The sequence below is a fragment of the Mus caroli genome, unplaced genomic scaffold (assembly GCF_978045245.1).
Source record: "Mus caroli unplaced genomic scaffold, Mus_caroli_1 scaffold_18, whole genome shotgun sequence".
NCBI classification, from domain to species: domain Eukaryota; kingdom Metazoa; phylum Chordata; class Mammalia; order Rodentia; family Muridae; genus Mus; species Mus caroli.
Window position 1 is genome coordinate 74,715,568 of NW_028227273.1, and position 15,318 is coordinate 74,730,885.

A 15,318-nucleotide genomic window follows, 5' to 3' on the forward strand; every position below is an offset into this window, starting at 1 on the left:
AGGGATTGCAACATCATTGGAAGAAGAATTTTAAGTATTGGATCTCCCAGAGCTCACAGAGACTAATCCACCAACCAAAGAGTATACATGGAGGGATCCATGGCTCCAGATACATATGTAGCATAGGATGACCTTAACTGATATCAAAGGTAAATGATGCCCTTGGTCCTGGGAGGTTTGTTGTCCCAGAATAGTGGGATGCTCAAGCAGTGAGGCAGGAGTAGTTGAATAAGCACCTTCAAAGAGGAAAAGAGGAGTGGGGAAGGGGAGATGGATGGGGATAGTGGTGGAGTGATAACTGGGAAATGACATATCATGTGAAATATAAGTGAATAAAGTTATTAATAAAACAAGTGTCACATTTATCTTAGTGTCTGATCACTGAAGTAAAACCCTACTAAGGCAGATGTTGTTAGCAGGGACTGGAGTATTGCTGTGATAAGCCTGACCATGTTTTTTTGTTTGCTTGGGGGTTTTTTGTTTGTTTGTTTGTTTGTTTGTTTTGTTTTGTTTTCCTGGAAGAATGTGGATATTGTGACTTTGGATTTGGAAAGCAATGGTATGCCTTAAGTGAGGCTTAATGGGTTATCCAAGTAAGAATATGAAAATTTGTTTGCTGAGAATGATTTGAATGATATAGGCCAGGCCTGAGAGGATTCAGTGCAGCAGAATTTCAGTATGTGACCCATTGACTGTTTTTGTTTGGTTGAAGAATTTGGCTGTTTTCTGTCAGTTTCTGAGGAGTCTACCCAGATTAAGGTGCAGAGATTTGTAGTAATTGCATTGACAAAAGAAATCTCAAAAAAAAGTCCAACAGAATCTATGTTTTCTCCTTAAGTCTCATGATGAGCATTTTAAACAAGCATAGAAAGCTTAGAAAGGAAAATACAAAATATATTGTTCAAATATTGAAAGGGGAACAAGACTCAGGAAACCTGCCAGACCAGTGGCTAGGATTCATTCAGGTAAGCTCCAGCCCCCTGCCACCTTGGGCAATAACTAGCCAGATGGTCCCAGTTTCCCCAAAGGAATTTTCACACTGCAGGCACCCTAGTACACCCAGGATCTTGGGATCACTGGTGAGTGGAACACAACTTCTATTCCGAAACCACCGGGAGAGGCCTATATCAGAAGGAACAGGGACATAAGAAACCCACACAACCAGCAGCTTGAGTTCCTTCAGGTTGGCGTCAGCCCAAGACCACCTTGGGCGTGAACTCAGTGAACAGTCCCACCATGCACAGAGGACTCTCCACACTGCAGGTGTCTTAGCACACCCAGGAACTTAGGATCACTAAGGTGAGTTGGCCTCCAGCGAGGGCTTTGACGCCTCTACTCAGATGAAAGAACCATCTTGTGTCCCAGTCCACACAGAAGATCTCAAGGGCCACAGAAACAGAAAAATTTGGCAGGGTCCCTCTGGATCTTCATCTTCAGCCCAGAGGCAGATCTGAGCACCAGACCTCTGTGTACCTTCCCTGCGAGAGGAGAGCTTACCTGAAGAGAGTGTTCTGATCACTGGGACTCAGGAGATGAGTTGGAATCCCAGGAGTGCAGACAGAGGCTAACAGAATCACAGGAGAAAAAAGCTCCAGCAAGAACATCTAACACCAAAGATTACCAGATAGTGAAAGGCAAATATAAGAATCTTCCTAACAAAAATCAAGACTACTCAGCATCATCAGAACCCACTACTCACACCAAAACAAGTCCTGGATACCCCAACACACCTGAAAAGCAAGATGCGGATTGAAAAATCATATATCATTATGCTGGTAGAGGATTTTAAGAAGGGCATTAATAACTCAGTTAAAGAAATACAAGAGAATACTGCTAAACAGGTAGAAGTCCTTAAAGAGGAAGAACAAAAATCCCTCAAAGAATCACAGGAAAACACTGCTAAACATGTAGAAGTCCTTAAAGAGGAAACACAAAAATCCCTTAAAGAGGTGGAATCTCAGGGTTGTTTTGATTTGCATTTCCCTGATGATTAAGGATGCTGAACATTTTTTCAGGTGCTTCGCAGCCATTCGATATTCCTCAGGTGAGAATTCTTTAAGATACAATTTGCAAAACACATGAAACTCAAGAACAAAGACCAAAGTGTGGACACTTTGCCCCTTCTTAGAATTCGGAACAAAACACCCATGGAAGGAGTTACAGAGACAAAGTTTGGAGCTGAGACAAAAGGATCGACCATTTAGAGACTGCAACACCCAGGGATCCATCCCATAATCATCCTTCAAATGCTGACACCATTGCATACACCAGCAAGATTTTGCTGAAAGGACCCTGTGAAGCTATGCCAGTGCCTGGCAAACACAGAAGTGGATGCTCACAGTCAGCTATTGGATGGAACACAAGGACCCCAATGGAGGAGCTAGAGAAAGTACCCAAGGAGCTAAAGGGGTGTGCCACCCTATAGGTGAAACAACAATATGAACTAACCAGTACCCCCAAAGCTCTTGTCTCTAGCTGCATATGTAGCAGAAGATGGCCTAGTTGGCCATCGTTGGGAAGAGAGGTACCTTGGTCTTGAAAGCTTTATATGCCTCAGTACAGGGGAACACCAGGGCCAAGAAGTGGGAGTGGGTGGGTAGGGGAATGGCAGGGGTATGGGGGACTTTTAGGATATCATTTGAAATGTAAATGAAAAAAATACCTAATTTAAAAAAAAAAAGAAAACTCAAAACAAAATAATCCCATAAAGAATTACAACCAAACATGTGATGTAACTGAACAAAACCCTTCAAGATTTAAAAAAGGAAGTAGAAACAATAAAGAAAATCCAAAGGGAGACAACTCTAGAGATAAAACATAATAGGAAAGAAATCAGGAGTCATAGATGCAAACCATCACCAACAGAATACAAGAGATAGAAGAGAGCATGTCTTGAGTTGATAAGCATTGGTAGTCGTGAGGGGATAGCAGGATTTTGGAGTGCAAAGCAGGAAAGGGATAACATTTGAAATGTAAATAAAGAAAATATCTAATAAAAATAATTCATAAAAACAAAACAAACAGAAAAACCAAAAACCAAAGACCAAAACACAAAATATCAAATAATGGATATTGACCAAGGTAGAGGTAAGACATATTATATTACTGAGAGGTATGGGACTGTGTAACTGGAACAAATATATCCTATGTGCTAATTGGGTATTTTCTTTGATATATGCTATATATGTTGTACTTCAGTCTTTTTGCCCAACATTTTTCTGTTTTAAATATTGTAGAAATTTCAAGATTTTGAATATTGAGAGGATAGCAACCATTAGTCACAAAGCTTTGATAGTGTTTCATGTTTTGCTTATAGATAACTTATATGCTCCTTATAGTCTCTATGATGTGATGAGTTGATAATATTCTCTTTAGCCTGATCCTTCTTTGCTATTTCTCTGCCTTGATAGACTGAATTCTATATAAAACAATTAAACAAAACAACTCTACCCCTTTAAGTGGTTCATATCAGACAATTTCTCATGACCAATAGAAACATAAGGAACAAAAATATAGAATATTTATTTTTCTACTAGACAACTCAAATAACTGTGAACTAGAATAAAAATGGAGGGACCTATGTTTCCAGCACAATATGTAGCAGAAGTTATCATTGTCAGACAACAATGGAAGGAAAGGGTCCTGGTCCTGGGAAGGTTCAATGCCCCAGTGAAGGGGAATGCCAGGGCTGTGAGAAGGGTGTGGGTGGGCATGCAGGTGAGCACACTGATAGAGGCAGAGGGAGGAGTGGATAGGGGTTTCTGGAGGGTAAATCTGGTAGGGAGATAACATTTGAAATTTAAATAAATAAAATATTCAATAAAAATGAAAGAAAAGATAGGAATGTCTTGTTGATATAATTAAGCAATAATATAAAAATTATAATTAAATAATGCTGTATATTTCAAGTCCGAAGTTAAAAGTGTATGTATTACCATAAACTATCTTAAGATGTAAAAAACTGAATATTGACCGTAGTACATATATATCCATTTTTATTGTTTTCTTCTAAGTTTGAGCCTTAAGTTTAAATAGTATTTTGTTGGAAAAATTCGTTCATATGTCCCCAGGATCTGTGATTTATACATAAATATTTGGAGAGGTGAAAAGACATAGGAAGAAGTAGATGATGGATGAATGATAGACAGACACACAGACAGAGTCAGATGAGAGACAGAGATAAATAGAGAGGGGAATAGAGATGAAAGATGATCTATTAGACACTTAGAGAGAGAAACAGATAATGAAGGTGTGATGGTTTGTATATCCTTGGACCAGGGAGTGGCACCATCTGAAGGTGTGGCCTTGTTGGAATAGGTGTGACCTGGTTGGAATGGGTGTGTCACTGTGGGTGTGGGTATAAGATCCTCACCCTAGTTGCCTGGAAGTCAGTCTTCCACTAGCAGCCTTTGGATGAAGACATAGAACTCTCAGCTCCTCCTGCGCCATGCCTGCCTGGATACTGCCATGCTCCCACCTTGATGATAATGGACTGAACCTCTGAACCTGTAAGCCAGCCCCAATTAAATGTTGTTTTTTTATAAGACTTGCCTTGGTCATAGTGTCTGTTCACAGCAGTAAAACCCTAACTAATACAGAAGTGGAAATAAAGATAGATGATAAGTAGGGAGCTAATAAATTACATATATGTAAATAGATACATACAAATACGAGACATATATATGTTCATACATACACACAAGTATAATTATATACAGAGAAAGTGAGAAAGCAGAGGGTCAGATATTCAGATTAAGAGAAACAGAGGCAATGAATAAAATAAGACCCTTTATTACTTTATTATTTATAATTTCCCCCTGAACAATCCTTCCCCCTATACTCCTTACCATTCTACTCTAAATGGATGGAGGTCCTCCTGGATATTCACGCATCATGGCATATAAAGTCTCTCTGATGCTAAGTGCACCCTCTCTCCCTGAGACAACACATGGCATTCCAGCTTAGTAGAACCTATTCAAAGTTTCTGACAGGCAATAGCTTTAGGGAGAGCCCACACTTCAGTTGTTCAGGACACACATGGAGACCAAGCTGTACATCTGCTACACATGTACAGGGAGATCAAGTTCAAATCTTTGAATATTCTTTGGTTGGTGCTTCTGTCTCTGAGATCCTAAAGGGTATATGTTAATTGACTTTTTGTCTATCTGTTGATGTCTGTATTGTTCTGAGTCAGCTGCTGTTTGAAGCCTATCAGAGGACTGCCATGCTAAAATCCTATCTGTAAGAATAATAGAATTAATTATGTGAGTGATTGTTACTTGGCCAATGGGATGGGTATCAAGTTGGTCTGCATATTGTTTGGCCATTCCTCCAAGCTCTGTTCTTTTTATTGTCCGTGCATTTCTTGTAGACAGGATACACTTGGGATTGAAAGTTAGGTGAGTTTGTTGTTATCCCTATCATATTATGTTATTGTGTTTATTGTTTGGCTATACAAAGTGGGAACTTCAAGGCCCATTACCCCAATGTTGTGAATCATTTAAGGACACCCCCATTAATTCTTGGATGCCTCTTAGATCCTAGGATTCTGTCTCTTCATGGAGAGTCCCTCTGCCTCCTCATCTCCATTGATTGTAGATTCAAATTCACAATGTCAAACTCTTTTGGAAACAACAGCAACAACAACAACAAAAACCAAACATCATATAAACAAAATCATCTTGAAAAATAAAATAACTTTGTGCGAATTGAACATTGCTTATTTCAAGCAGCTCTACAGAGCAATAGTGATAAAAATACAGGGTATTGATACAGAAAACAGACAGAGTGATCAATGAATTTGTATCAGTGGCCCAGAAATAGATGCCCACAACTGTGGACACTTGATTTTGATGAAGAAAGCAAAAACATACAAAGAAAAAATAGAGTATCATCAAAAAATGTTACTAGTCTTACTGGGAGTCTACATGTAAAAGAATGAAAATGGATACATGTTTGTCACCCTCTGCAAATTTCATGTTCAAGTGGATCAATGACCATGATAAAAATTTGGTCCAATAAATGTTAGAAGGGAAAGGGAGAAAAAGCCTTGAATGCATTAGTATAATAGACAATTTCCTGAAAAGAATACAAATGGCTCAGCATTTAAGACAAAAAGTGAGAAGTGGGATATCATGACATTTCAAATTTTCTGTAAGGCAAAGGACACTGTTCATAGGACAAAACATAAGTACACAGATTGTGAAGGGAACTTCATCCACCCTGCATCAGTCAGTGGGCTAATATCCAAAAACTATGAAGAACTAAAAATTTAAACATGGACAATCTAAATAGCTCAAATTAAAAATGGTCACATACAGAGCTAAACAGAATTCTCAACAGCGGAACCTCAAGGGCCAAGAAGCAGTTAAAAAAATGATCAAAGTCTTCAGTCACCAGGGAAAGGCAAATGAAAATAAAATCTTAAAACAAGGGAAGAGAAGCCACTAGATTCAAGTACACAGACAAAACTTCTTTAATGCTCAGTTTTTCAACAGTGCTCCATGAGTAACCAAGCTAATTTGAGGTTTCAAGGGCAGTAGACATGGCTAAAATCTCCAAGCTAGGGTAAGAAGCCTGCGTGTCCCAACTGATATATTATCAACTTTTAATTGCTAAAGTGCCAATTGTCATTTGGGCCCAGGAAAACCTTCAGGCCAATGCTGATGTTATTATTTTCAATATCTGGAACAAAAAAAATTACATTTTTTTATATCTTGATAAAACTTAATTTGTCTAATATTGGTCTTATGTTTTTCGTTGGTCATTAGACATCATAGTGGCCCTTTGTAAGCTAAATTCTCCAAGAAAACAGGTTCTGATGTCTTGGTGTTTTTCATTGATTTTTATCATATTCCAGACCATTCTCATTCTATCAGTAGAAGCCCAGTGCAAGGGAATATTAATGTTAGCCATTTTAACTATGTTGGTTTATTTTCTGATGGATAGGCATACCATAGGTGAAAACCCCAATTTCATATACTGTTCAAATGCCTGAGTGCATTGTAAGTAAAGGCTTTTAATTTGATCTGAATCCACATTCTCCTGAACTCTCAATCTTGTTGGCTTTTTCAAACTTAACTTTATTTTGATTATTATCTTCCTTTGTTAGTCCAAAAGCAGATCTTTCAGGCATATCTTGAAACCATTTAATCATAGTGAGATCTATGACATATTTATGTGTTTCATGACATCTACAATGCAAGGGAGTCTTGAAGAAGACCTAGATAAGGTTACCCTCCCAAAAGCAGGAGAGGTAGTATACTTAGGAAATTCCTGTGGAAGCTTAAGAACATACACAGGGAATATGGCATAAAGCATTCTGAAAAAATTTTCCTTCAATCTAATATCCCCACGTTTTACAATATTTAAAGTCTCCCTAAAGCATGAAACATATGGAGATCCAGAAAAAAAAATTTTTGAATAACAGTTGATCATGATCTCAACATGGAGGTCTGATTTATTGGATCTTTATCAAAGAGCTATACTGGTTTTCTAACTTTCACTATTGCCATTAGATATTGTTGTGCCAATATTATTTTAGTAACAAGGGAGAAATATATTTCCCTCCAAGATTCATGGAGTTTCTGCCACTGTGTAGACATAAATAGATTTCCAAAGAAGAAATGTTTCCCATATAGTTGAGCAGGTTATCAGTCAAATAGGAATGTTACCAAGAAAATATTGAAAGTTTATAGCCAAGAATAGTGATAAGAGGAGAGGTAGACCATGACTAGGACAAAAGTCATATGCTATTGTACTAAGAGTTTTATACCTTTTTCTTTCATGAAACAATACACATAAAAATAATATTCTCTTAAGTATAATATCTACTACTATCTTTACAAAATAAAAATGAATCATGGAGGAATGGTTAGTAGTAGTAAAATATAACTGATTGTAGATATTGATTGTGGATTATGTACTAATTTACAGAATATTAAGTGTGACCAAAGTAAATAAATAAAAATAAAATAAATAATTTATATTAAATAAAAACATATAAATTCAACATGAACAAGTTATGAAATCACCAATTCTCATATGAGATGATGTACCAGAAAGGAAAATACTACATAAAATATGTATAAAGGACTAAATTTAAATTCATGAAAGGGTAGTCAGATAACTTTCAACAACTATACATGTCAATATAATAAATTTCCATACTATTAATTGGCAATTAAGTTTTAGTATGATTAATTAGTGGACATTAATAAATTATATTCCAATGTATTTTCCAATCAAAATATTTTGGTATCATAGGCAGAAGGAAAAATATTCATGAAGTTCAAAATAATTAGAATATAAAGTGAAAAGGAAAGGATACAAACATTTGACATTTTCCAGGAATGGAGCTATCATTTCTTAGACTCAAAGAAATTGAATCACCAGACCAAGTGTGGTTTTCAAACATGGAAAACAAATGGCTTTCATACTACACACTATAATACAGTTGGTTAAAGAAATAATTCTTGATATAATTGTATTCACTCTAATTGTACAACATAATTTAGAATGTTGGATGAATGATCCCTTTTATGAAGTTCTTTACATAAAAGCTAAACTTATTTTTTTCAACTATATTTTAGGGAAATTCTTCCTTCTAAGATGAGTTTTTTCCTGGTATGATTAAATGAATTTTTGTCTCATCTCCATAAGATAATGAAACACATGGGACTAAATATGAAGGCAAGGAGTGGTGTGCTGGAAACCAAGATTGAGAAAACTTCCATAGCCATCATGCCCTTAATGCTGTGGTAGACAGGAAGAAAGGTGATCCAGACACAGAAGAACACCAGCATACTGAATGACAGAAATTTGTATTCGTTGAATGTATCAGGAAAATTGTAGAAAAGATGGACATGGGATAACTACCAAAGGTCAAGAAATAGTGTAATCCATGGATAGAGTAGAAGGCAACAGCTGAGCCCTTATTGAAGAAAATGATGATGTATCCATGTTCAGTATGAGTATCTTGGCAAATGAATAGTGAAGATATTGACATCCCTACTCCACAAAGAAGGATTTGGATCAGGGTGCAGATAGGAATGGCATAGTTTGGATCCCTTGATATCATTAGTCACCTTACCATTCTCCTCAGAAATCTGACTTTAAACGCAAGTACCACAGTAAAAACTTTGGCCAACACATTGGCGAAAGCAACTGCAAAGTTGGTCTGCTGAAGGATACAGACACCTGTGTTGGGCATTGGGTTGACCAAAGAAGTAAAAAGAACATAGGAAACAGAATTTGAGTGGGATGACCAAAATGTAACTGAGAGCTCAATTATTGGCTTTAACAATAGGAGTGTCTCCTTGTTTCACAAAGATACTAGTAACAAAGACAATGAGTGCAAATAAGCAAAAATGTGCGGTGTATATTCCAGAGGCTAATCATATTTGATGTTAATTTCTTTCTCTTATGAACTGTTGAGATCAAGGAATGAGTCAACACTCAAGTGATTTCCTGTAAACCTGATTCCCAAGTTAATTTGTAAAATAAAGGAGATCTGATGATTAGGCAGATAAAAGGGAAGGTGAATGGATTGGAAGATAGGGAGAGAAAAGAAGGAGAAAATGGAAAAGGGAGAGGACACAGAGGAGGAGGAGGAAGAAACGTGGAGGAGACACACATGGCCTAGAGAAACCACAAGTTCTAAGGGGTTTTATAGGTGTGAAAGATAGTAGTATAGCAATAGATCTACCTAGCGTAGTTGCACAGCATGTATTCATATTATCTGAGTCGTGTTTTCATTGCTGAGGCATATTTGGGTTGAGGATTTACTGAAACACAAATGATCTTCATATGCCAGAAAGGTGACAGATTTTTGTACCAGTTGCTCTTCTTTGTATTTACATAATGACTATGTGGACACTTCACACACTGGTCTATATGTGGTAAAAAATCTAGATTATCATCAGAACAGGAATCCAGCCTAAGTTTATTTGTTTTATTCTGAGACATTTCTAACTACAGGGACTGTCACAGAAGTCAGAGTACTTTGTTTTTCCATGTACAAATTAATCACCACACTGCTATACATAATTTTAGATTTGTGTATTTTTTCTTTTTTTCTTTGTTTATTGACAATTTTCCTTATTTACATTTTATATGTTATCCCCTTTCTAGGTCTTCTTTCAGGAAACCCCTTTCCAATCCTCCTCCCCCTGCAACCATAAGGGTGCTCTACCACCCATCCACACACTCCTGCCTCATAGCCCTGGAATTCCCCTGCACTAGGGCATAGAACCTCCTCTGATCCAAGAGCTGCTTGTCCCACTAATCTCCAACAGGACCATCCTCTGCCACCTCTGGGGCAAGAGCCATGGGCCCCTCCATTTGTATTCTTTTGTTATTTGTCCAGTCGCTGCAAGCTTTGGGGAGTCTGGTCAATTGACACTGTTGCTTCCCCCATTTGGGCTGCAAAAACCACTAGCTCCCTCAGTACCTTTTCCAACTCCTCCATTGAGGACCACTGGTTGGCTGTCAGCATCTACCTCTGTATTAGTTAAACTCTTGCAGAGCCTCTCAGCTACACCTTGCTCCTTTGTGTATTTATTGTAACATATAATAGGGTTTGATCCAATCCTTTTTTTAATTACTGCCATTGCACTCCTTCCAACCATCCATTTTTTTAACACAACTCCGGTGTGTCCTCTATCTTTACCTTTAGATTTTAATAACCAGTCAGTCCATTCAGTAGAGCTATTGTATATACAACTGGGAATGGCTTCAGTGGGAAAATATGTAGACATTAAAGCTCTAACTTTGTTAAGAAAAGTATTGTATCTTTTCAGGTATCCAAGTAATATCTAGTGATTTCCTTAACAATCTTCTTAGTTGTGATTTAAATTGTAGTAGGTAAAAGCTTCTGTTCTCCTTTCACACTATATTTCTCTGACTTTAATGAGAATGATGTACCTCTTTTGAAAGTTAATTGAATATGAAATTATATTGCAAAAATGACAATGATGTACCAGGGGCGGGGGTTGCTATGATAGGTTTAAACATAATTTTGGTTGGAAGAATGTAGATTTTAGATTTTGCATTTTGAAAGAAGTAGAATGCTTTAAATGTGGCTTAATGGGACATCCTTTTGGAATATGGAACAATTTGTTGCAGAATGTGACTTTAACTCTGGAAGTCTGGATCTAGATATTTCAGAGAAAAAATAATTTTTAAGTGGGGCTGCTCTTGTGATATGTTTGTGAAATATTTCACTAACTTTTGCCCTTGTCTAAATAGCCTAACTGAGGCTAAGATAAAGAGATTTGCATTAACTGAATTGGTAAAAGAAGTCCCAAAAAGTAGAACACAGATCTTGGTCTCTAAGTCTCATGAAGTGCCTTTTCATTCAAAAATAGCAAGCTTAGAAAGAAAAATATGAAACTTATGATTCATCTAAAAATAAAGGGATATGAGGAAATTAAATGAGGCTGGATCCTATGTTCAAGGAAAGAAAGAATTAAGAGAGTGGTAATCGCTGGGCAAGATCCTACCTAACCTATATTATTATTTGTATTTGCAGCTGAGAAAGGAATGCTTTCTAGATTTAATCTGGACTGAACTATAAACCAGAAATACACAGCAAACCTGTGATACAGAATTTGAGGCTGGAAGACACAAGCTTTTGATCCAGATCATGGGGAGCAGAGGCCATATAAATCTTGGGTCAAGGTATGGTGTAACATTGTGTTAATCCTAGGAGACAAAGACAAGCAGATATCTGAGTTTAAGGTCAGCCTGTGACAGAGCAAGTATCAAGTAGAGAAAAGCTTAAATCAAGGTGTGATAGTACATGCACTACCTTTTAGCATTCAAGAAATAGAACAATGCAGATCTTTGAGTTCAATGTCAATCTACAGAACACATCTCAGGTTACTCAGATAAAGTGTTGGGAAGCAAAAGCTAATAATAGAATAAGGAGATCCATATTCCAGCCCCAGAAACATGGCAAACATGGCAGCATTGGCCATGTGGCTCTGGTTTATGAGTCAATAAAGGAAGGAAACTACTGGAACAACAGATGCTGGTTAGCTAGAGCTAAGAAAGTAGCAATAATTAAAAATAGATCAGCATCATTGTGATGAAATTATCTGGTAAGTGTTTTCTGAGTTTCAGTACAGAACAGTAGGAATGCAAATGACAGGTCAATCAATGAAATAGAAATTGAAGGCGCAAAGACCCAGAAATAAGCCCACATGTATATGTTAATCTATCTTTAACAAAGAAGCCAAAAACATAAAATCAAAAAGAAGAGAAGAGAAGAGAAGAGAGAAGAGGAGAGGAGAGGAGAGGAGAGGAGAGGAGAGGAGAGGAGAGGAGAGGAGAGGAGAGGAGAGGAGAGGAGAGGAGAGGAGAGGAGAGGAGAGGAGAGGAGGGGAGGGGAGGGGAGGGGAGGGGAGGGGAGAGGAGGGGGAGGGGACGGAGAGGGGAGGGGAGGGGAGGGGAGGGGAGGGGGAGGGGAGGGGGAGGAGAGGGGAGAAAGGAAGGAAGGAAGGAAGGAAGGAAGGAAGGAAGGAAGGAAGGAAGGAAGGAAGGAAGGAATTCAAAGACAGAGAGAAATCAATTTTAAAGCTATTAGAATTCCAATATTATTAGAAGAACCATATTAATTGCTAATATGCAATAGGGAAAACATGGTTGAAAGAAACCAGAATGGCATTATCTACATGAGAAATGTTCTAGAGAATTGGTTTTCTTTTTAATATGTAAAATTCCTCACACTGGTGCATAGTTCCAGTAAATAATAAAATCTATGAAAAAAATTGCCTAGAATTCCATTCTTGTGACACATCAATTTTACCAAGCCATGAAGAGTAAAGCAATTTTTTTCCTCATGTAGATAATGCCATCTAGCAGACCTTATCATGAATAATGCAACATGACAACCCCCTTATTTCCTAGGCCTTGGTAAATTCTTGCATATGAGAGTAACTTGGCTGTTCCTTTAAGTATCTGTAGGGGATCTCCATTTGTCAGAATAATTCACCAACTTTCTTCTAATATGCAATGTAGTCTGCTACCTGGCTGTAACGAAGACTCTAAGTATACTTTGCTAAGCTTGCCCTGAGACTTCTAACTCTTATCCAGTAAAATACTGTAAGAAAGCATGCAAGAACCTCCAGAATATTGCAGGGACAAATCTGGGGCATTCTGCCTATGGGAATGCCAAGGTTCCAGGAGGTGAAGTTTCCTTGAACTCTTTGCCTCATGACTGCTTCCAGTCTTTTAGGCCTGCCAAGCAAGTCACTACTGTAGTGGAAGTAGCAGTCCTGGGGGCCGAATCTTGATCTTAACACACACATTTCAGGATGAGAACATTTGTTCGAACAGTTTTACTTTCACTAGAAAATGTGAGCTACATCACAAATATGAACACACATGCAGATAATGGATGTGATAACAAGTTTCTAGAGATTGTACCAAGTTTGTGACTAGAAAACAAGCCACTTTTCTCTTAAAATTATCCCATACTCATAAGGAACACTAAAATAAATGCTCTTAATACATTATAATACAAGTTACTGAACTTGTCATTAATTTAGCTTATATTTTTCTGATTTTATGCAAGTTCAATGTTTTTCACATCAATCAATCCTATTATTTATAATTACTAAACATTGTTGCTCACATGTCAGGAGATAGATTCTTTGCAGTGAAGGGCTTGCTACTGCACAAAATAAAAGGAGACACTGTATTAGTTAGGGTTCTCTAGAGTCACAGAACTTACGAATAATCTCTATATAGTAAAGGAATTTATTGATGAGTTATGGTCTGCAGTCCAATTCTCAACAATGGTTCAGTAGTAGCTGTAAATGGAAGTCCAAGGATCTAGCAGTTACTCAGTCCCACACCTTTTATCCCAGATGACCTTGAACTCAGAGATTTAATCTTCTGGAATCCACAACCACTATGCCTCAAGATCTCCATACCAAGATCCAGATCAGAAACTTCTATCTCCAAGCCTCCAGATAAGGGTCACTGGTGAGCCTTACGATCTGGATTGTAGTTCACTCCAAATATAGTCAAGTTGACAACCAGGAATAGCCACTACAATCCACCCCTTGTCAACTTGACACAAATAATATCTCATGTTCATATGAAACAATAACAAGGTTGTGAATACACCTAACATGATATAACTATCCCTCGTACAATCGCAAACGCATTTGTAATTTTTTTTGTTTTGTTTTGTTTTGTTTTGTTTTGTTTTGTTTTGTTTTCTGAGACAGAGTTTCTCTGTGTAGCCCTGGCTGTCCTGGAACTCACTCTGTAGACCAGGCTGGCCTCGAACTCAGAGATCCAACTGCCTCTGCCTCCCAAGTCATTTGTAAATTTACAATGGGGCAATGTCCTTTGGGAACATCTTTTTAGTGTCTCACCTTAAATACAAATTGATGTTAAAGAAATTGGAAGAAGGACAAATATATTTGTTAGAAAAATAAGATAGGGGCATTCATATTACTTTATAATCCTCATTTCTGCAACTGGTTTTGTGGCCTTAATTGGTATTTATAATTACCTTCCTATACTACCCATTCTATCTTTCCTTCACCTTTGGCAAGCAACTCAGCAGGTCTTGGCTCTTTTCCTGGAGGATTAACCCATACCTTCATTCCTGATGGGGCTGTGTCCTTTATCATCCTACTTGGATTAGGCTGTTGTAGTTTCCCATTGACTTTAATCACAGGACATGGCAGTACTAAAATACGCCCTAAGGGATCTCCTACTTTCCAGACATAATCTTGCTTACCACCATTGTAAAGAGGTAATCCAATTTCCCCATGGTAATCTGGATCTATCACTCCTCCTAACACTGTTATTCCTTTTTTAGCCTGATGGTTTAAGGGCATTAGAAGCCCATAATGACCAGGGGGGAAGTCTGAGCTTCCAGTTCAATGGAATGTTTGTTGTAGCTCCTAGTAGGAGCACTCCCCTTCTGGAGCCAAAACTTCTAGGCCTGCAGAGCCTAGAGTTATGGGGACAGGAAGCAAAAATTTTCCTAGAGGGTCACTAGGAATGACAGTGAGTGGAACTTTTTCCTGTTACACCCCTTGATTCCTGGACCCATGGATCCTGGCTATGGGGGAAAATGTAGGTCTCAAACATCTCCCCCTCTTTTATTTTATAGATGGACCATCTGTCTTAGGCTACATGATGCACATCCACAACCAGCACCTGATATGGTTGGGTTTGAGGGTAGAGTCTCTGTCTTAGGCTACACAAGCTATCTCCATACTCAGCACTCTCAAATCAGAGTGGGCCCCTGGGTCATGGACTCATGATAATCCCGTCATTGAGATGCTCTACAGC

General features: G+C 37.9%; 1 protein-coding gene across 1 annotated transcript in view; it reads right to left on the bottom strand.

The window, feature by feature from the left end:
* Nucleotides 1–8,576: 8,576 nt before the first annotated feature.
* Nucleotides 8,577–15,318, bottom strand: part of LOC110288468 (vomeronasal type-2 receptor 116-like) — a 42,806-nt gene continuing 36,064 nt past the window's right edge. The window contains 1 exon segment of the mRNA XM_021154808.1: nucleotides 8,577–8,602. Within this exon segment, the coding sequence (XP_021010467.1) occupies nucleotides 8,577–8,602 (26 nt within the window).